Source organism: Mobula birostris, chromosome 13 (assembly GCF_030028105.1).
Source record: "Mobula birostris isolate sMobBir1 chromosome 13, sMobBir1.hap1, whole genome shotgun sequence".
Lineage (NCBI taxonomy): Eukaryota > Metazoa > Chordata > Chondrichthyes > Myliobatiformes > Myliobatidae > Mobula > Mobula birostris.
The window spans coordinates 47,410,104-47,434,003 of record NC_092382.1 but is presented as its reverse complement, the minus strand read 5'-3'; the positions used below and the strand labels follow the sequence as shown (position 1 = coordinate 47,434,003).

General features: G+C 43.6%; 2 protein-coding genes across 2 annotated transcripts in view; one reads left to right on the top strand and one right to left on the bottom strand.

The window, feature by feature from the left end:
- LOC140206779 (uncharacterized) overlaps nt 1-23,900 on the top strand; it is a 48,392-nt gene that overhangs the window by 17,657 nt on the left and 6,835 nt on the right. The gene's annotated exons all lie outside the window — the stretch shown is intronic.
- LOC140206789 (uncharacterized) lies at nt 6,681-23,696 on the bottom strand. Its single transcript, XM_072275007.1, has 2 exons — nt 23,574-23,696; nt 6,681-15,988 (listed from the first exon to the last, which is right to left on the bottom strand). The coding sequence occupies exon 2, from the start codon at nt 15,579-15,581 to the stop codon at nt 14,526-14,528; it is 1,056 nt and encodes a 351-aa protein (XP_072131108.1). The 5' UTR covers nt 15,582-15,988; nt 23,574-23,696; the 3' UTR covers nt 6,681-14,525.

The window sequence follows — 23,900 nt, the reverse complement described above, 5'->3', positions numbered from 1 at the left end:
TTAAACTCCAGTCCCACTAAAGGTGAATATGCAGCAGAAGAAACTCCTCCCATGCCCAGTGACCAGGGTGCAGAACTGGGTGTGGTGAGCAGCAGCAATAATTGCAGAGTTCAGCACTGACAGTCACTCTCAAAATAGCATCAGCAATGGTGATGGACAAATATTCAGCATGCAGCTTATTGAAACTTTCTCCCCAGTGTGAACCCAGTAGTGTGTCACAAAGTTAGATGACTGAGTGAATCCCTTCCCACATTCACAACAGGTGAATGTCCTCTCCCCAGTGTGAACTCAATGATGCACATTTGGTGGAGATGGCTGAGAGAATCTCTTCCCAATGTCTGAGCAGGTGATCGGCCTCTCCCCAGTGTGAACTCGCTGGTGCCTCTGTAGGGTGGAAGAGTGAGGGAATCTCATCCCACAATCTGAGCAGGTGAAATCCCTCTCTGCAGTGTGAACTGACTGACGTCTCAGCAGGTGAGATGCCTGAGTGAATCCCTTCCCACAGTCCGAGCAGGTGAATGGCCTCTCCCCTGTGTAAAATGACGGGCGTGCCAGTCAGTCAGATGACCGAGTGAATCGCTCCCCACTGTCTGAGCAGGAAGGATGATCAAGTGAATCCTTTGCTCCACTTCTTAAATATCTGGACAGAGACAGCAAACCAGGTGTGTTGTGTTGGGGATTCCCGGTGACAAATTCCTTGTCATTTTTAACCTGTAAAAAGATTTACAAAATCCATCAATGGGTGAAGGACAACATTTCAGTTGAGATCACTTTAGAAACATAGAAGCATAGAAAATAGGTGCAGAAGTAGGCCGTTCGGCCCTTCGAGCCTGCACTGCCATTCAGTATGATCATGGCTGATCATCCAACTCAGAACCCTGCACCAGCCTTCCCTCCATACCCCCTGATCCCTCTAGTTGCCAAGTTGGAGAGATAAATTATCTTTTAAATGGGCACAGTGCTGGTATCTGGAATGACCATCAAATTCTCTGATGCTCTTCCTGTCTCTATGAGAATGGGGCATTTCTGCCATCTCCAGTCTGTGACCTGGCTCAGTTTAACTCTCTCCATTGGTATTATTCCCTGTTCCCACTGAGCTGCATGGGTGCCTGGCCCCACAGTAACTGAAACACTCTCACGCAAATAGCCTTTGTTGACGTGCAGCTGGGATTTTCTTTTATGTACTATTAATTTAAAGTGCCACAGTTTTAACGCCATGTAAATATTCCCCTACTCAGATGTATGGTTGGTCTGCACAGCTGTTAAAAGGAATTAGAGTGAATATTAGTATTATTTCAGTTTCCTGTCATAGTCATAGAAAAGTACAACACAGAAGCAGGCTCTTTGGCCCATCTAGTTGGTGCCAAGCTATTTAAACTTTCTACTCCCATACCCCTACCATCCAGGTACCGATACGAACCTGTTAAATGTTGAAATCGAGCTTGCATTAACCACTTACGCTGGCTGCTCATTCCACACCCAGGTGATCATCTGTGTGAAGAAGCTTCCCATCATGTTCTCCTATCATCTCACCGTTCACCCTTAACCCACAGACTCTGGTTGTAGTCCCACCCCATCTCAGTGGCAAAAGCCAGCTTGCATTTACCCTATCTATGCCCCTCATAATTGTTGTATACCTCCATCAAATCTCTCCTTAATCTTCTACATTCCAAGGAATAAAGTCCAGACCTGCTCAATCTTTCCTTATAACCCAAGTCCTCCAGACCTGGCAACATCCTTGTGAATTTTCTCTGAACTCTTTCAACCTCTTTCACATCTTTCCTGTAGGTTGGTGACCAAAACTGCACACAACACTCCAAATTAGGCCTCACCAATGCCTTGTACTATGTCAACATAACATCCATCTCCTGTACTCAGTACTTTGGTTTATGAAAGCCAATGTGCCAAAATATTTCTTTCTGTCCCTATCTAACTGTGACACCACTTTCAGTGAACTATAGACCTGTATTCCCAGATCCCTTTCTTCTACAGCTCTCCTCAGTGCCCGACCAGTCACTGTGTAAGACCCGGGTCCTACCAAAGAGCAACACCTCGCATTTGTCTCCATTAAGTTCCATTTTCCATTTCTGAAACCATTTCTCCAGCTGGTCCAGATCGCACTGCAAGCCATGATAGTCTTCCTCGCTGTCCACTACACCCCCAATCCTGGTGTCTAACCATGTTAACATCCAGATGACAAAGAACAACAGATCCAGCACTGATCCCTGCGGCACACCACGACTCACAGGCAACCATCTGCTACCACACACTGGCTTCTCCCAAAGACAGTGTCTCATCCAATTTACTATCTCATCCTGAATGCTGAGTGACTGAACCTTCTTGACCAACCTCCCATATGAGACTTTGTCAAGTGCTTTGCCACAGTACATGTAGACAACATCCACTGCATTGTCTTCATCCACTTTCCAGATAACTTCCTCAAGAAACTGTTTAAGGTTGCTTAGACATGACCGACCATGCACAAAGCCATGCTGTCTATCCTTAATCAATCCACATCTATCCAAATACTTATATATCCGGTTCGCGCACATACGTTCCAATAACTTTCCCTCTACTGATGTATTACTCCCTAGTTTATTTTTAGAGCCTTTCTTGAACAGCGGAATAACATTGGCTAGCCTCCAATCCTCCAGCACCTCACCTGTCACTAAGGATGATTTAAATATCTGTTCTTGGGCCCCGACAATTTCTAAACTTGTCTTCCGCAGGGTCCTAGGGAACATCTTGTCAGGACCTGGGGATTTATCCATGGTAATGTTTCTTACAACAGCAAACACCACCACCTCTGTAATCTGTACAGGGTCCATGAAGTTGATGTTGCTTTGCCTCACTTCTATAGACTCTGTGTCCATCTCCTGTGTAAATACGGATGCAAAACAAATATTTAAAATCTCCCCCATCTATTTTGTCTCCTTGTATGGATTATCATTCTAATCTTCCAAGTAACAATTTTGCTCCCTGTAATCTTTTTGCTCTTAACATATCTGCAGAATCCCTGAGGATTCTCCTTCACCTTGTCTGCTGGGACAACCTCATGCGTTCTTGTATTTCTTTCATAAATGTTCACTTGAATTTCCTGCACTTCATAACTACCCCATTTTTCCCTATCTGCCTGTACCTGCTATGCACCTCCTTGTTTGTGAAAAGGGTTGTAAATTTAGTCAGCTCCATCTTGGGTACCAGCCTACAAAGTAGCCTGGACATCTTCAAGGAGTGTTGTCTCAGAAAGGCAGCGTCGATTATTAAGGACCTCCAGCACCCAGGGCTGTTACCATCAGGTAGGAGATACAGGAGCCTGAAGGCTCACACTCAGCGATTCAGGAACAGCTTCTTCCCCTCTGCCATCCGACTTCAAAATGGTCATTGAACCCGTGAACACTATTTCACTTTTTAAATATAAATTATTTTTGTTTTTGCACATTTTTAATCTATTCAATATATGTATACTGTATAAAGTATACTAAGGTTTACTTATTTTTTATTATTATTATTTTTCTATATTATGTATCGGATTGAACTGCTGCTGCTAAGTTAACAAATTTCACGCTACATGCCGGTGATAATAGACTTGATTCTGACTCTGATTGTTTTTTGTTCTGGGAGAGGAAAGCCAAAGGGTGATATAGAGGATTCGTTAGTTTGGGGATCAAAACAAGATTGTGTCTAATATCCCAGGGGTAAGGCTTCCTAGTGCTGCACGGTGGGGGTGGGTGAGTGGTAAACTAAAGTTGCAGGGGGAATGGGAGCCTGACTAACAGAACAGGGAGTGGAGAGGCTGTGGAAACAGACAGGTGGATGTGTTCAGGGCATGGATCAACACCTGGAAATTATCACACTAGGATCTGGCAACTGTGGACTGGGACAGGCTGCTTTATGGCAAAGGTGTGCTTGGTAAGCAGGAGACCATCAAAGTGAAATTTTGAAAGTACAAAGTGTGTATGTGCTTGTCAGAATAAAAGGTTTAATCATTTTATTCCAAGAACAGAGTGATGTTATGTACCCCTAGGGTTCATATTTTCTGTGGACTGTCACTTTAAAACGTCAACAGAATGACACTGACTTTTGGACACTGTTTGGGCTGATTTAGAGAGAGAGAGAGAGAGAGAGAGAGACTGAGCAGCTTGTGAGTTGCCATGGTGACAGAGGGTGGAGTTATTTGATGGACAATCGATGTTATGGTTTCTCTGCAGCTTGTTTTGAATATACAAGGACACTCAGACACACACAGTTAGAGTCAAGATGGATTTGGTCAATGGAAGACACCAGTGAGTCAGTTGCTGGTTTAAACTTTCAGTAGCCCAAAAGGGCTGAGTTGAGATCAATGCTCAGTATTGATAAATGACTCTCACAAGTTTTCTGCAACTAGAACAAGTTTGGAGGAAGAGAAGAGAGGGGAGATAGGTTTGAAACAGAAGAAACCTAGTGACAAAGAGATCACTGTTTGGACTCTCTCCCTAAGTAGCCCATGAGGGTGAGTTTGAGTTCCATGTGAATGCAAAAGTGTGATTGTCACGTAGTTAGTCCACAGGAGTGGGTTCTCTGGTGAGGGAAGTACCTTTGTGAATACCACGTGTGTGTTACCCTTGTTTGGGTGTGGTAGTTCACTGAAGAAAGACACGCCTGTGGCAAATCACTGTTGGAGTTATTTCGTATGTCTTGGAAATGGATAAGTGGCTATCACGTCGTGTGTTTTTAGATTATGAAGACACGTAGTCCTCTTTTATTGTCATTTAGTAATGCATGCATTAAGAAATGATACATTATTTCCTCCGGTGTGATATCACAAAACTCAGGACAAACCAAAACTGAAAAAACTGACAAAACCACATAATTATAACATATAGTTACCAAAGTGCAACAATACCATAACTTGATGAAGAAGTCCATGAGCACAGTAAAAGTTCAAATTTTCTCAAATGTCCCACATCTCACGCAGACGGCAGAGGGAAGAAAAACTCTCCCTGCCATACCCGACCACATTCCGACTCTGAGTCATCTGAAAACTTCAAGCCTCCTATCAGCTCTCCGACACCGAGTACTGAGTGCCATCTCTGTCCGAGCGATTCGACCTCTTTCTCGGTCACCAAAAGCAGGCAAGGCTGAGGATTTTGAGGCCTACCCCCCAAAAGATTCCCGACCACACAGTAACGACAGCAGCGGACGGGCGTTTCAGAAATTTCTCCAGATGTTCCTCTGTGCTTTCACCTCTGTCTCCATCAAATCAGAAATTGTTTGGGGTTACCTTGTGGAATCTACCGGTGTGTTGACCCTTGCCTGGGTGGTGGTTCCCTTGAAGAGTGTCCCCTTTGTGATAAGCTACTGTTGGTGATAAACCATATGTGGATTCTGTTGGAGTACCCTGTGGCCACCACTTTGAGATGTTCCATAGCTGAATTTGGGTGTGGTACCACTTGTGTTGAAAGGATATTCGTTGAAGATCACTGTCAGTGATATTTCTTGTGTGGAGTGGAACAACTTCGGAGGTGAAACCTACTACTATTGTTATTTTGTATTGCTGTCATGGAATCTGTGGAATATCGATGTAATTGCCTTCTCAACATTCACCTTTGGATTGCCAGCATCTCGCATTAATTAACCTGTGCATCTGAACTGAACTTTTTTTTTAACCTACCATTGTAAGACTGTATCACGTCTCACCTAAGCTTGAAGAAGCTTGTTTTTTTTTATATTTCCACACTTATATATGCATAATATTTGCATATATAATTTATCTGGTTTCATGTTACTTTATTACATAGTTACTAATAAAATAGCATTTTGTTAACAGCAAAACCAGACTCCAGGTGTGTCCCATTTCTGCTGGTTCTTTAACCAGTTACGGGGTACGTAACAATAGAAACTAGCAGACCTTGGTTTTCAAGAGATATTGTTGAACCAGCAGAAATGGAAAACAGCTGGAGTCTGGTATTGCTGTTAACTAATCCTATTTTTTATTAGTAACTACGCAAAACAGTAATATATAACCAGATAAATCAAACAGGTTAGCAGAACTTATGCATATACAGGTGTGTAAATATAGCTCACAAACTATTGAGCTCGGGGGAAGCAAGGCTTAGAGACTTGAGATGCTAAAGTATGAAAGTTCAGTTCATCCATGGAATAGGTGATGAGAGAGATATTTGTAATCCAGGCTAAATGTCGAGAGAAGGCAATTACGTCGATATTCCACAGATTCCACGACAGCAATACAAAATAACAATTGTAGTAGGTTTTACCTCCAAAGTTGTTCCACTCCACACATGAAATATCACCAACAGTGATCTTCAATGAAAACACAAGGAATTCTGCAGATGCTGGAAATTCAAGCAACACACATCAAAGTTGCTGGTGAACGCAGCAGGCCAGGCAGCATCTCTAGGAAGAGGTACAGTTGACATTTTGGGCCGTTACATGGTCGTCACAACATTGTGGGCCAAAGGGTCTGTAATGTGCTGTAGATTTCTATGATTCTCTGAAATTCAAGGGAAATCTCCTATCCCACGGAGTGGTGACTAGTTGCAACCTGTCATCACAGGGAGAGTGAGAGGGGAACGGCAGGGATAGATTTTGATATACTGATATGGAACAGAAACATGGGCAGGGACCAGATGGGCCGAGTGGCCTCTCTAGTGTACATTGTGAGTGTGGTAGAGACAGGAAGTACCTGAGACACAGGATTTGATACAGAACTGATTGATCTTTCACAGATCCACAATATTAAACACCAGTCTAGTTTAAGGCTAACATCAGCAGAACAGACCCCTCCAATGCTCAGTGACCAGGGTTCAGTCCTGGGTGTGATGAGCAGCTGCAAGAACTGCAGAATCTGACAGTAACAGTCTCTCATGAACCTGCAGGTGCCTTCTGTCACCATGTTGGTTAAACATTTAACACAGAGCATTCATATGAGAATTTAGCCTTTTCTATTTTTCTGAGCTTCTCATAAATGTGTACAGTTTAGTTAAGCTTTGCTCCAGAATTTCCACACAATTAAAAGAGTTTATTACATTTTATTTATTTTTAGTTTTGGACCACTGAAGTAATTTAACTATTTAATATATATTATTATAATTCATAGTTGTTAAAATCTATTGTTATGAATTAGGTTCTACTGCTGCCGCAGAGACAACGAATGTCATGACATATGCTGGTGCTATTAAACCTGATTCTGATATTGATATGGGAGACCCACCACCGGTCACCTGATCCTAGTTACCACAGATTGTAATGCGAGATTGAAGCCTTTTTGATTTATCTGCATTCCTCAGAAATGACAACAGTTCAGTTAAGTTTCCTTCTGAGGTCGCACAGCAGAATCTCAGTCTGTCCAATATTTCCACACCATTAAAATGGGGAATTTGTTTATCTTTATCACGTACCGAGCTACAGTGAAAATCTTGCCTGACGTATCATCCACACAGATCAATACATTACAAAAGTACATTGAGCTGATATACGACAAAACAATAACTGTAACAAAGCATTATGGCTGCAGAGAAAGTGCAGTGCAGATAGACATATGGTGCAGGGTCACATCCAGTTACATTGTGAAGTTGAGTCCATCTCATCGTACTGGAGACCACTCATTTGGCTTATAACCGCAGACAGGAAGCCGTCCTTAAGCCTGGTGGTACGCACTTTAAGGCTTTTGTATCTCTTCCCCAATGGGGGACCGGTTTGCAGCAAGAATGTCCAGGTTGTGAGGATCTTTGAGTACATGGTCTGCTTTTCCGAGGCAGGGGAAGTGTAGGAAGAGTCCATGGAGGGGAGGCTTGTTTCTCTGATGGTCTCTGCTCTCCAAAGTTCTCTGCAGTTCCTTGCAGTCATGGGCAGAGCAGTAGCCATACGAAGGCGTGAAGTATCGACAAGAAGCTCAGAGACCTCGGCCTTCACCCTGCCTTGTGTAGCTGGATCCTGGACTTCCTGTCAGATCGCCGGCAGGTGGTAAGAGTGGGCTCCCTCACCTCTGTCTCTCTGACCCTCAGCACTCATACCCCACAGGGTTGTCTCCTTGGCCCCCTCCCTTACTCTCTGTACACCCATGACTTGTGTCGCCACCCACAGCTCCAATCTGCTAATTACATTTGCTGAAGACACTACATTGATTGGCCTAATCTGAAATAATAACTTTCAATCGATGAAATGCCTCCAAACAAGGCTCGGTCCAAACAAACTCTTCACCCTTCTTCAGGAGATTAGTCAGAGGAAGAGTGATATCAGCATTCTTCCAAAACTTACAATAATATCCAACCATTTCCGGAAACCTTCTAAGAGGCTTCTTACCAGTTGGAATAGGAACTTCAGAAATTGCCTGAACAGGAGCTAACTTGCCTTGACCTACTACATAGCCAAGATAGGTCACAGTGGCATGGTCAAATTCACTCTTAGCTAAAGTTAACTGTAAGGTTGGCCTGGGAAAGCCTGTCAAACAGCTCTTCTACTGCAGAGATATGCTCTTCCCAAATGTCACTCCCTGTGACTAAGTCACCAATATAGGCAACTGTGTGTTCTAACCCTCGAATTACAGAATCAATCATTCTCTGGAATGTTCCTGGAGCATTTTTCATTCCAAACAGCAGAACATTGTATTCATACTACCCAGTAGGTGTCAGAAATGCAGAAATTCCTCTACCTCTGTCCGTCAATGGAACACACCAATATCCTTTCAACAGATCAATCTTTGTAAGAAATTTACCTTTTCCAAACTTATCGATGCAATCATCCACCCTAGAGAAAGAATAGGCAACTATTTATGTTACTGCATTTACCTTCCTATAATCAGTGGAAAGTCTAACACTACCATCAGGTTTGGGCACAATAACACAGGGTGAGCTCCAATCTGATTTTGAAGGCCTAATAACAGCCCAATTTCTTGCTCAGCCAATTTACGCTTTTCTACATTCATGCGATATGACTGCTGTTTAATCGGTTTGGCTTGACCAATATCTACGTCATGTACTGTGACTGTGGTTTGCTTGGGAACGTCGGGAAATAAATCTTTAAACTTCAGAATTAATTCCTCAGCTGTTGTTGTTGCTTTGGCTGCAGATGAGCCAACTTGTTATCAATGTTTTCTAGAACAACCAAGTTCATCAGCCTATCTGGGACCATGTTTGGCTTGTGAAAAGTCTCAGGCTACATCGACACTAGACCGGATAATTTTGAAAATGCCAGTTTGGTGTAAAAACGATAGGCGTCCACACTAGGTCATTTTCAAAATACCTCCGTCCTCATTAGAATGGATACTTGGGTGAATCTCCTCCTACTGGGCATGCGCAAGACACACGGAAAACAAGCGGAGAGGAAACGGTGTACTTGGTGTGCGTTTGTCCAGTTAGACTAGAGAAACTTAAAAGAAAATTGTCAAACGAAAGACTTGGTGCGCGTTTGTCCAGAAACGTTTTCTACAGCCATAGTCTCTTCACCGATGAAAGGGATGACAGCTACAACTAAATGCAATAAAGCTTGTTACTGGGCAAAAGTGAAATTTGCTGTTACCTCATTTGTTTACCTTTACTTTTGCCATGTCTTTGTGTATTATTTTGCTGTATTTAACATGTGCAATAGAATGAGTTACTGGGCAAAGGTGACAATTGCATCTATTGAATGTTTGCACAAGCAATACATTAATACATTACTTGCACAAGCATGGCAGTGGACCAACGCAAATGCAGAACACGGGCGCGGGGAGAGAATCGGGAGGCGTTATCACCGTAGCAAGCATGGAATCGGTTTCCAGAAGAGTATATACCTGAAGTCTTGGGTTTGGAGAGAATCCAGGAGCGATGCTAGACTTGGAACTAATGTCCCTAAGAACCATGAAACAAGGTTACTCACACCGGAGTTGATCAACGAACTGACAGCTCCTTGTTGTGATCACAGGGTCTTTATCCTGCATTTTCTGATGGAAAGCAGGTGTGTGTAGTTGGTGGAACCTGGGAATGATTAGAAATTAAACGAGGGGATTGAAGCCCAATTGCTGAGGTAAATAGTAAGGTGGGGGATTGCCAGAAGGGTCCGTGACAAATAAAGTGCCTTGTTAAATGTATAAAACATGTCTGCATCAGTGTTATCTTGTATCTCCATACGACGTTACATTAGGCTGTTACACATCTATTGTCAAAGAAGTACTTGCTGTTCATACAAGCAAGGACAGAAGACAGGGCAAAGTAAGTATACTTATTTAGTCAGAAAGCTATGGGTCAAAGTATTAGGTAAGTACATTTCTAACTCTTCTGGCTTCAGTATTGTTTCTGTCTGTTCTGAAATTGTTAGCTTGTGTGGGGGGGTTGCGTTCAAGAAAACAATGAAATGCCATGCTTCCGCCATCTGTTCCGGCACGTCATGACAGCGTTTTTAAAAATATCCATTTACCCCGTCCACACTGCTCTGCACAATTGGCGTTTTCAAATTTACACACTCTGGAGGATGTTGAAGAAAATCTCTGTTTTTGGGGGAGGAAAACACCATTTCAGTGTGGACAGAAGGACAAAATGAAGAGCAAAAGCTTTGGTTACGGATTTATCCGGTCTAGTGTGGACGTAGCCTTAGATGAGTCAATTGTTTCATTCTCAGGGTTGCCAGATTCATATATTTTGACAACAACACTCACAGATGCTGCCTGCTTGTCAAAATAAGGCTTTATCATATTTATGTGTACCACCTGTGTTAGCTTATGTCGGTCGGGTGTTTTAGTAACATAATTCACATCATTACTTTGAGAGACTATTTCATACGGTCCATTGAATTTCCCCTGAAGTGGATTCGTCAACATTGGAAATAGCAGAAGCACCTTATCCCCCACCTGGTATTTTCTGTCGCAAGTCCACTCATCAAACCAACACTTCATTTTGTTTTGAGAAATCATTAAGTTTTGTCTTGCTAGACTACAAGCTTGGTGTAGTTTATTTTTGAACTTCAAAACAGTCTAACAGGTTAACATGTACATCCCCATCAAACCACTGTTTCTTTAACGCCAAAGTTCCTCTCACTCTATGACCAAATACAAGTACAAAAGGACTAAAGCCCAGTAATTCCTGTACCGACTCTCTTACTGCGAACAAAAGCAAATGTTTCCTTCATCCCAGTCTTTTCCATTTTCAACACGGTATGTCTTAATCATTGTTTAGAGGGTAGAATGAAATCTTTCTAAAGCCCCTTGTGATTCCGGATGGTACTCAGACGAAGTAATTTGTTTAGCTCCCAGTTCATAAACCACCTGCTGGAACAATCCAGATGTAAAATTACTTCTTTGATCAGACTGGATTTCTTTAGGTAAACCAAATAAGGTAAAAAACTTGGTAAGAGCCTTCGCCACAGTTTTAGCTTTAATATTTCTGAGAGGTATTGCCTCTGGGAATCCAGATGCAGTACCAATAATAGTGAGCAAATACTGATGGCCAGATTCAGTCTTTGGCAATGGGCCAACACAATCCACTATAAATTTAGAAACGGGTTTACCGAATACAGGTATAGGCCGGAGTGGGGCCACTGGGGTGACCTGATTAGGTTTACCGACAAATTGATAAGTGTTACAGGTTCTGCAAAAGGTCACAACCTCTTTCCTCAAATTAGGCCAGTAAAATTGTTTCATAATCCTGTTTACAGTTTTATTCACTCTGAAATGGCCACCTCAGGGCATACTGTGGGCCAAAGCTAAAATTTTAGTCCTATAAACTTTAGGGACTACAACTTGGTGAACAATTGCCCATTCCTCACTCACAGGTATAGCAGGTGGCCTCCACTTCCTCATTAACACTCCATCCTTGAGATAATACCCTACTGGCACTTTCTTAATCTCATTATCTGAGAGAGCTGTTTCTTTTAAAGCTTCAATCTCAGGGTCTCGGTTCTGTTCTGCTATAAACTCCTTCCTAGACAGGGATAAATCTATTCCATCAGACTTACTACCTGAATCTTGTTGAAACAATGAAGGCAGAAAAGTCCCTGACAAGTTATCATAACCTGAATCCCGATTTTGGCTGTCATGGGTATCAGAATCATGCTGCCCAGAACCGTCTGCATTGGCAGACTTTTTAGCCATACTTCGAGTTACTGCAGAGGAAGGATAAATGTTAAAGTCCATCTGTGGGTCGTCAGTGGTTGGCTTAGTTGTCAACTGCACTGCAGGAACAACTTTACCATCTGCCCGGTCATTCCCTAACAGCAAAGTAACAACTTCCACCTGTAAACCGGAGCATAATCCAATCTTATCAGGTCCCGAAACCAACCCTGACTGTAAAGTTACCCTGTGCAATGGCACAGAAACCATGCCACCCCCAATGCCTTTAATAAGATTTATCTCACTGATGTTAGTCTCATCACCAAACTTTAGAACGCTGTCTAATATAAGTGACTGAGAAGCCCCAGTATCTCGAAGAATTTTTACTGGTACCAGGGCTGACCCTTCCTTCACTAATACAAACCCATCTGACATAAAACGATCGAATCCCTCTCAACTCGGTCAGACCTCTCAGTCCTTAACTGAGCCTCAACAGAATGTTCAGAACCCTGTGGGTTTATAGGTGCTTCAACATACTGATTCACAGGCATTTGGGACTGCCTCCTTTTCCTTTCTCTTCTTCAGGACGGAACAATTAGCCATCATATGACCAGCTTTCTTACAATAGTAACAAGTAAGACCAGAATATTTCTCCTTCAACTGCTGCCCTTCATCCTTACTCTTGTTACTAGTCCCAGCTTTAATTTCTGGTTTACATTGGTTATCCCTGCTACTCTTCTGGAAACTCTTATTCAGCGTAAACTTAACCTTATGAGTTAAAACAAACTCATCTGCTAATCTAGCAGACACCTGCAAAGTGGCAGCATCCTTTTCATCTAAATACATCTTTATATCACCAGGGATACACCTTTTGAATTCTTCCATTAAAACCAACTCCTTCAAGCTGTTAAAATCATCATTTACATTTTTATATGTGTACCAGCGGTCAAAACACACAAATTTCTCATAAGCAAATTCCATATAACAGATTTCCTCAAATTTCTAAACTTTTGCTTCTGGGACCAACCTGTAAGCTTTGAGCACAGCCTGTTTCACTATGTCCAAAACAGCTGCTTCATCAACTGTCAAAGTAGAATAGTCTTGCTGAGCCTTCCCCTTAATTACACTTTGTAAGAGGATAGGCCAACCCTCTTTTGGCCACTTTAAACTCTGAGCAAACTTCTCAAAATGCTGAAAGTATTTATCAACATCCGCCTCATCAAATGGAGGTACCAATTTAACTTCCCGACTGGCCTCAAACTTATCACCAGAGTCTAATGCCAGACACCTTTGCTGCAATCTCTCCATCTTTTCCAGCTCAAACAGCCCGTCTTTGTGCTTCCTCCCTCTGTTTTTCTGCCTCTTCTCTGTTTTTCTGCTTCTCTATGCCCTCCTCATTGTCAATTTCACCTTAGCAAATTTTAACCTTTTAGCAATACTCAACAACCCAATCCTTCTGGCATCCTCTCATGCCTCAGAGACTGGCGCTTCCAGAAATCTATCAACATCCATTGCTGCTGATTTTCCACACACAAATAAATCAAAAGGGATTTCCCCAATGAAATCGATAATCAATCAATAAATACGCCCCCAAATTTGTTCATATCCCGAACGCAGGCCCCAATTTTGTTATGAACCGTAACGCTTTAGAAATGAACCAGCAGCAATAGACTACACCTGGAGTCTGGTTTTGATGTTAAAACCACTGTCATTACGAGTATCTACTTATAATATAGTAACTTAAGCAAGATAAACAAAAGTGAACAGTATTATGTGTATATATGTGTTTAAATACAACTCCAAAAATATTGAGCTCTGGGGAAACAAGGCTTAGAGTCTTGAGATGAAGTATGAAAGTTCAGTTCATCTATGGAATAGGTGATGAGAGAGAGATATTTGTAATCCAGGGTAAATGTCAAGAGAAGGCAATTATGTCGAATTCCACAGGTCCCATGTTGGTAAAACAAGAGAATAGTCACTGTAGATTTTATTCGTCGTCGTTCCAAATCCACATACGAATTATCACCGAAAGTGACTTTTCACAAGGGGTATCATCTTCAAGTGAATTACCACACCGCACCCAGGCACATAAGACATAAGTGGTCTTCACAGGATACCCCAAATCCAATCCACTCCAATGGATCAAATGAGGTGACAACCACACATGCAATGTACGCTGTTTCGATAATTAACCCACCCTTCTGGGCAAAGTATAGTTCTAAACAGTGACCCTTGCCACTAGTTCCCTGGTTTTGATCCTTCCATTTTTCTTCCTCTGACTCTTAGTGTTTGTGCCCTTGGTTAAAACTGAACAAGCTGTGAGCGATATAAACAAGCTGCAAATCAGACTGATTAGCCTTCTTAATCTCTCTCTCTCTCTCTCTCTTAAAATGACAGTTCACAGTAAATGAAACTAAGGGATTCATAACAACGGCCACTCCCCACTGTGAACTGACTGGTGTGCCCGTAGTTGAGATGACTGAGTGAATCCTTTCCCACATTCTTAGCAGGTGAACGGCTTCTCCCCAGTGTGAACTCGCTGATGTCTCTGTAGGTAGGATGACCGAGTGTATCCCTTCCCACAAACTGAGCAGGTGAACGGCTTCCCCTGTGTGTGAACTGACTGGTGTGCCAGTCGGTGGGATGACTGAGTAAATCCTTTCCCACATTCTGAGCAGGTGAACGGCTTCTCCCCAGTGTGAACTCGCTGGTGACTCCGTAGGGTGGATGAATCAGTGAATTTCTTCCCACATTCTGAGCAGGTGAACGGCTTCTCCCCAGTGTGAACTCGCTGGTGACTCCGTAGGCTGGATGAATGAGTGAATCTCTTCCCACAGACTGAGCAGGTGAACGGCTTCTCCTCAGTGTGAACTCGCTGATGATTCTGTAGGTGGGATGACAGAGTGAATTTATTCCCACAAACTGAGCAGGTGAACGGCTTCTCCCCAGTGTGAACTGACTGATGTACCAGTAGGTGGGATGACTGAGTGAATCCCTTCCCACATTCTAAGCAGGTGAACGGCTTCTCCCCAGTGTGAACTCGCTGATGATTCTGTAGGGTGGATGAATGAGTGAATCTCTTCCCACAGTCTGAGCAGGTGAACGGCCTCTCCCCAGTGTGAACTCGCTGATGTACCTTAAGTTGAGATGAATGAGTGAATCTCTTCCCACAGTCTGAGCAGGTGAACGGCCTCTCCCCAGTGTGAACTCGCTGATGTACCTTAAGTTGAGATGACTGAGTGAATCTCTTCCCACAGTCTGAGCAGGTGAATGGCCTCTCTCCAGTGTGAACTCGCTGATGTATCTTCAGTTCAGATGAGCGAGTGAATCCCTTCCCACAGTCTGAGCAGGTGAATGGCCACTCCCCAGTGTGAACTGACTTGTGTACCAGTAGGGCGGATGACCGAGTGAATCCCCTCCCGCAGTCTGAGCAGGTGAACGGCCTCTCTCCAGTGTGAACTCGCTGATGTAATTTCAGTCTAGATGAGTGAGTGAATCCTTTCCCACAGTCCGAGCAGGTGAATGGTCGCTCCCTGGTGTGAACTCGCTGGTGAGCCATTAGGTCAGATGACTGAGTGAATTCTTCCCCACAAATTCAGCAGATGACCAGCCACTGCCCAGTGTGAACTGATTGGTGTGTCCACAGGCGAGAAGACCGACTGAATCCGTTCTCACACACAGAAGAGGTGAATGGCCTTGTCCCAGTGTGAACTTGCTGATGTACCTTCAGTTGAAATGACCGACTGAATCCATTCCCACTGTCTGAGCAGATGAACGGGTTCCCCCCCGTGTAAAATGACGGGCATGTCAGTCGGTCAGATGATCGAGTGAATCCCTCCCCACATCTGAGCAGGAAGGATGATCAAGTGAATCCCTTGCTCCACTTCTTAAATATCTGGACAGAGACAGAAAAACTGATGTGTTGTGTTCGAGATTCCCATAGACAAATTCCTTGTCATTCTTAACCTGTGAAAAGATTTACAAAATTCATCAATGGGTGAAGAACAACATTTCAGATGAGATCACTTGAGTTGTCAAGGTGTGATCTGGCATCACACTGTTACAGTGAAGTTCAACTCAAATTGGAGAGAGAAATCATCTTCTAACTGGGCACAGTGCTGGTATCTGGAATGACCATCAAACTTTCTGATGCTCTTTCTGTCTCAATAAGAATGGGCCATTTCTGTCATCTCCAATCTGTGACCTGGCTCAGTTTGACTCTCTCCATTGGTATTATTCCCTGTTCCCACTGAGCTGCATGGGTTCCTGGCCCCACAGTAACTGAAACATTCTCACGCAAATAGCCGGCAGTGCATCCCACGCACCCACCACTCTCTGTGTAAAAAAACTTACCCCTGACATCCACTCGGTATCTGTTTCCATCAGCTTACAACTATGCCCCCTCGTGTTAGCCATCTCAGCCCTGGGAAAAAACCTCTGACTAGCCACACGATCAATGCCCCTCATCATCTTATACACCTGAAAAAGGCTCTAAATATAAACAAGGAAATTATACATTGCTTTGAGGATTTGTTAGAAGTATACAAAATTATGAGAATATAGATAAGGTAAATGCAAGCAGGCTTTTTCCACTGAGGTTGGGTGGGATGCCAACCAGAAGTCATGGGTAAATGGGAAAGGTGAAAATTTAATGGGAACATGTGGAAAAGCTCTTTATTGAAATGGTTGTGAGAGTGTGGAATGAGATGCCAGCACAAGTGGTCAATATGAGCTCAGTTTCACCATTTCGAAGAAGTTTGATAGGTACCTGGATGGTAGGGGTATGGAGGGCGATGGTCCTGGTGGATTAGACAGCTTAAATGTTTTTTCAGCATTGACTAGATGGGCCAAATGGCCTGTTTCCATACTGAAATTCTCCATGTTTCTATGACAGAGAAGCTGGCCAAACTTGTTTGGAAGGGAAAAGGTAGGAGTGACAATGGAGCAGCAATGGCTGGAGTTTCTGGGAGCAATTCAGGAGCTGAGTGATTGATACATCCCAAAGAAGCAGAAGCATTGGAAAGGTAGGAGGACACAACCGTGGCTGAAATGAGAAGCCAAAGCCAACATAAAAGCCAAAGAGAGGGCAAACAAAAGAGCAAATACTATTTGGAAGCTTTTAGAAAAAAAACAGAAGACAACTAAAATAAAAGTCAGATGAGCTCAGGGCATTGATTTATGATATTGCAGTCATTAATGAGTCTTGGTAGCTCCCAACAGTCTGAGGCATTTAGAGGAACAAAATATCCGGGGCCTCAATATCTCTTGAAAATCAAGGTTCCCTGCACCAGTTACCTTTCAACTTTTATTTTGGCAGGCACATACAAATTAGACACCCTCAAAATTTCACTTCTGAAGGCCTCCCACATACCAAGTACTCCTTTGCCAAAAAACAGCCTGTCCCAAACCACACTTGTCAGATCCTTTGATACCATCAAAATTGACCTTTCTCCAATTTAGAATCTCAACCCATGGTCCAGACCTATCTGTTTCCATATTTGCTTTGAATTTCATGGCATTATGATCACTGATTTCTGCCACCAGCTCTGGATCATTTCCTAACAGCTTATCACACACTTCTATGTTGGGTATTCTACGTACTGATTAAGGGCACATTTGACAAACTCAAACCCATCTAGTCCTTTTACAGTATGGGAGTCCCAGTCAAAATATAGAAAGTTAAAATCAGTTACTGAATCAACCTTTGTTTCTTGGCATGGTCTGCGATCTCTCTACAAATTTGTTCCTCTCAATCCCTCAGACTGTTGGGTGCAACCAAATCCCAATAATGGCGACAATATCATAGTTCCCTGTCCTGAGCTCATCTGGCTTTCCTACGATGCTTCTTGCATTGTGATATCCTCAGCTCAGCACATTCATCACACCATGCTCAACCATTTCATCACTCGCTCTATCTGAGGTCTGAACAACATCTGACAGATGTCAAGAAAACAACCTCTCCCTGATTGTCACAAAAACAAAGGAGGTGATTGTGGACGACAGGAGGAATGGAGACAGGCTAACCCCTATTGACATCAATGGATCTGGGGTTGAGAGGGTGAACAACTTTAAGTTCCTCGGCATAAACATCACCGAGGATCTCACATGGTTGTGTTTTGATAAGAGCACAGCAGCACCTCCTTCACATCAGATGGTTGAAGAAGTCTGGGATGGGGCCCCAAATCCTAAGAACCTTCCAAAGGGATACAGCTGAGAGTATCCTGTCTGGCTGCATCACTGCCTGGTATGGGAACTGTACTTCCCTAAATCGTAGGACCCTGCAGAGAGTGGTGCAGATAGCCCAGCGAATCTGTAGGTGTGAACTTTCCACTATTCAGGACATTTACAGAGACAGGTGTGTAAAAAGGATATTGGGGACCCAATTCACCACCACTACAACCTGTTCCTGCTGCTACCATCCAGGAAACGGTACCCCAGCAAAAGGACCAACAGGCTCTGGGACATCATCTTCTACCAGGCCATCAGTCTGATTAATTCATGCTGATACAATTGATTTCTATGTCTTATGTACAAACTATTTATTATAAATGACTCTAAGTTACACATTACACATTTAGACGGAGACGTAAAGATATCTACTCCTCATGTATATGAAGGATGTATGTAATAAAGTCAATTGAATTCACCCTCTCCACTATCTGTTCTGTCATTCTGGCTCCCATTCCCCCCTACAACTATTTTAACCACATCACCCCCTCCCCCACACTAGCACTAGCAAGCCTTACCACTAGGATATTAGTTCCCTCTCATTCTATTCCCCTAAGTAATGAATCCCCTGTCATCCCTTTGAATTTTTTCTGCTAGGTAATCTCCCCAACAGCTTCAAAAGTGGTCCACCTGTTGTTGTGTGGGATAGCAACAAGAGTACTCTGCGATGGCTATTTAACCTCATTCCCCTTCCTGACTCTCACCCAGTTTCCCATGTCCTGCACCTTGGGTGCAACTCACCTCTCCTCATGTCATATCTATCACTCCCTCCATCTCCTGGATGACCTGGAATTCATTCATTTCAAGTTCCAGCTCCTTAAAGTGCAGGGTTACAAGCTGCAGCTGGATGCACATCTTGTAGCTGAGGGCATCAGGGACACTGGAGATCTCCCCACCTTCCCACCAATGTCCCCTCTAATTTGTAATGACCAGCGTATACATAAATCTTGTACCGTGCATGTTTTTACCCAGTGACAACATGTGCACAGTGAATTTTATATAGAGAGAGGTATTCATTTTAACAGCTAGCAAATCACTGTCGATAGGAACTTTGATCTCTGTGTTCGATCAAGTTCACCTGCACTCTCACACAAACTATGTAGCAGGCCTGTAACGGGTAATGAAGTATTTTCTCACCAGAGCTTTTGCACATTGTCCATCTGTGGTTTGCTTGCTAAATTACACTTTAAAAAGTCAGATGTCCAAATATCATTCCACTTCGTCCCACTTGCGAATTCTCCAACAACTTTTGTATCACCACAATACACACAGGTAACACCAGTTTCTGTATTGGACATAAATATTTTCCCTGAATCCTCCCGAGGAATTGAGGATATATTAAAAAATCATTTCGAACCTATGCAACCTCTGGCTAAAAGAATAATTGGGACTGAACAGGAATGTTGAACTGAATTAAACTCTGTCATCAGCAGTTAGCTGAGACAGGCTCATTATCAGTTCTCTGCGGCTTGCAGAGAGACAGACTGAGAGCTGATAACATTGTACATTGTACCTTCGTTAGTTGATAACATTATACATTGTACCGTCGTTTGAGTAAAGAGAGGAGGACTCACTGATAAGGACAGGAATGAACATCTGTCTGTAATTAAGTCAGGACCTTGCAAAGGGAACAATGGATAAGGACTGGATGGTACATCCTTCTGTAACTAAATCCTTATGAACTCTCTTATCTAATTAATTAAGTTTTACACCAACAGACATGATGGCTGTACCAGTTCAAATAACATCTACCAACAGTAAGGTATGCGGCTTACTATGTATAAATATACGGCTGTAACCTGACTAACTCATTCCACTTGTCAGTTGGTGGCAGTGCTTACGTGCCTTCCCTTTGACAACTGGGTCTCAAACTCCTGCAGCAGAATACGCAATAAACTGTGGTGATGATAAGAAGCTGGTCTCTCAAGTTTTATTCAGATTTAACTTCAACATTCGGCGTCACAAACAGGATCCCAATATTGGAAGTGCCAAGCAGACTGTGGTGGGATATTACCTCACGAGAAAAAGCAGTAAATTTGATATGGAAAAAGAACTGTGGAAAGAAGTGGAAGTTGTTGAAAAGGGAATGGAAGGAAAAGGCAGATGTAAAGAGGAACAGTATATTATTAGCAAGTTGGAGGAATAATGCATGTGACAAAGGGACAGAGGTATGTACTGCAAAAGGAATGCCAAAGGTTGGGAGACGCTAAAACCGGAGTGTGAATGGTGGATGGGCGCTGAAAACGAGAGCAGGAAAAACAACGTGAGCAAACCAAGGCTGGCTTACATAGGAGGGAAGGGCAGGAACGTCTGTCTAAAGTTCTAACTGATAGGGAAACAAGGGATCCCGAACACGTCTGGCATACCGACCCGTGCACCCAGTGCTCCCGAACCCCAATCCTCACAGTACTCAGATACGGTGGCGGCTCAGGTAAAACAGCGGCATCAGGGGAGGGGAGGTCCCTATACCCTGAGATCCAGAAAGGGAATACCGAGGATTATACTGAGACAGGGAGGGAAGAATCCAATAAAACCCCAGAGTTAATGGCTCCACAAAGACAATTGCCAACCCGAGTGATGCCCAGTCCACGAGCAGGAGGAGGGACAGCCCTCAGTGATTCCTGTGTATGCACCCTGGAAGCCTTAAGAAATGATAATGATCATGAATCAGGCCTCACATAGAAAAGAAAGACCAGCACAGTTTGCTCAGTATGTCCGCAGTACTCTACAAATGCTTAAAGTGACCCCGCAAGATTTATTCGGTCTCTGCTGCATGATTCTCTCAGCTGATGAGGGGCGGAAATAGAAGGCAGAATTGAGATACCAAACCTATCAGGAGTTACAGGCGGGAAACCATAATGAGAATGAACAGACAGACCAGATAATTCAAGCATTGGAAAGGGCTCTCCACCAACCTGTAGATATCACAAAGGTACTTTAATAAAAACCTAAACCTGGGGAATCGGGACCAGACTATTGGGAGCAATTTGTGGCCTGCTACAGCACTTTCGCAGGAGACCAAGCCTTTAATGATGGAAACATAATTGTACACACCTGGGAAAGGAGGGAATGGTTGGCAACCTGAAACCCGCACACACATCAGACAGCTTTTCGCCAAAAAAAATCTCTCACCTCAGTTTTAAAGGGAAACATCTTTATTCTGAGACTGTGCTGTCAGATTAATATCTAATGGAAACATCCTCTCCATGTCCACTGTATCCAGGCTTTTCAGCATTCGGTAGGTTTACTTAACCGTACATCTCCCCAGCACCCCCACCGTCCCTCTGAACTCCATTGAGCACAGGCCCAGAACCATCAAATGCTCCTCATACTGTGACGGGGGTCCTGAATTACCGCTATGAACTGTGCTTTTGAAAAGAGAGATAGAGGGGTATTCAACACCAGACACCTTGTTAAAAGAGAGAGAAAGAAGGAGAGAGAGACGAAGACTGCTTTGAGATGATGTTATGGTTTTTCAGCAGTATGTTTACACTTTTGCAGGGACACTCTCAGCTTCTGTATTCTTACAGAGAGAAGGGAGGAGCTACTTGATAGGCAGTTGGTATTCAGTGCGGTGAGATAAATAGAAGGTCAGATGATAGACCTACAGACACAATGGTTTTGGACACTGAATGAGCTTTGTTGTGCCCATAGAAAAGGTGGGTTTTGGAGAATCGATCAGTGGCTCTTGCAGTGTGAAAAGGGTGTGACCGGTGGGGAGCTATTTGTGTGTCCAACCCTCGCGTGGGTTGATAATTCCACCACAGAAGAACGGCCCCCTTTGTTGTGGTCACAGTCAGTGACTTCAAAAGGATTTCAGAGGACAACAGGAAGATCGACAGCATCAGCTCACCTGAAGACTCAAATCTCTCCCTCTCTCTCTCTCCATCACTACTCAACTCAATACCACAAACTGAACTGAACTTTACTCATCATCGTAAGACTATCTATTTACCCCTAGACTTGAAGAAGCCTGGTTTTTATATATTCCTATATATACATATTCATTGCTAACCTGTTTGACATATCTGCATTTATATTACTGTATTGCATAGTTACTAATAAATAATATTAGTTAATAACAATACTGGACTTCAAAGTGTTTTCCATTCTGCTGGTTCTTTAGCCTGTCACGGGGTATGTGACAATACATAAAGCCGATCATTCCTGAGATTATTCCTGTAAACCTTGTCAGCAACAAATGTACAGAACACATTTCCAGGAATAACAAACATATTAGTACCAGGGAAAAGTTGTGCTTTCTTTCATGTTCTACTATCACAGAATGAGCCAATTGCATTCCCAGGTTAAAACAGGTTCATTTCAGGAAATATAAACCAGACCAGGGTGAGTGACATTAAAAGAAACTGGAATTACCAGAAACACTCAGCAGGTAAGGAACAGCTGTGGGGAGAGGAACAAACTTAACGATTCAGGTTAATAACGTTTTATCAGAATGGCCTCACACATTTTCAGTTTTTAGTGCCGATCTCCTGCATCTTGGGTTTATGTTTTATTTCCACTGCCTGATAGACAGGTGACAGTGAGGGGGAATTTCCAAACACAGTTTGAACACTGGTCTATTTTATTTCTACTGATGCAAACACAGAGCAGCCACTACCTGTGAGGATGGAATGGGAACGCATCCTCTCCTCAGATTACAAGCAACACACATAAAAGTTGCTGGTGAACGCAGCAGGCCAGGCAGCATCTCTAGGAAGAGGTACAGTCGACGTTTCGGGCCGAGACCCTTGTCCTAACTGTACCTCTTTCTAGAGATGCTGCCTGACCTGCTGTGTTCACCAGCAACTTTTATGTGTGTTGCTTGAAATTCCAGCATCTGCAGATTTCCTCGAGTCTCTCCTCAGATCAGCAGTCATTGTTTCCAAAGGAACCCCAGAAACAAAGATCTGATCCCAGAACTCAGCGCCTCATAAACCCGGGCAGCTCGACCCCGGGTCCATTTTACCTGGATCAAAAACTGTGATACACCAGGACCCAGCCTCACAGAGTCAACAGCTGAATCTGCCACTCACACACCACCCCCACGGCTGGCACACCACGTGATCCTACGTCACAAAGCGGAGGGCGGGGCAGATCTGCGGTAAACAGCCTCACGTGACCGGCTGACGGGTCTCCCATTTCAATTCTGTGGAAACAGACAGCCTGGGCTCCTGGTTTGGATCGTTCAATGCAGATTCAGTGAAGTCTACACATTTCTGACGAGCCCAGATAACTGGGTACTGAATGAGTAACTGGCCCTCAGTTCGGGGATCACGGCCCACATCAGATCTCCCCGCTCGGGATCGGTCTCAATACTCACCGATGGGAAAGTGAAAACTTCGGCCCGCAAACAGCGATCCCGACCTTTCCCGATCCCGCTGCCGCAGATGAATCGGCTTCAGCACTGAGCCGAAAGGAAAACACCACCCATCTGGATGCAGTGAGCATGCGCGGCGTCAGTGTTACATCATCCAGAGGGCGGGGCCTCGGAAACATACGCGCAGATGCTGCCCATCCGCGGTCAAATGGTACGGGGCAAATGGGATCACGTGATCGGTGGGGTTTCCCACCACAGGCAGAGACTCCAGTTGCCCGCCACTCTGCCTTTGGAAGAGGGTTGTACTTTGGTATTAGATACACGGAATAC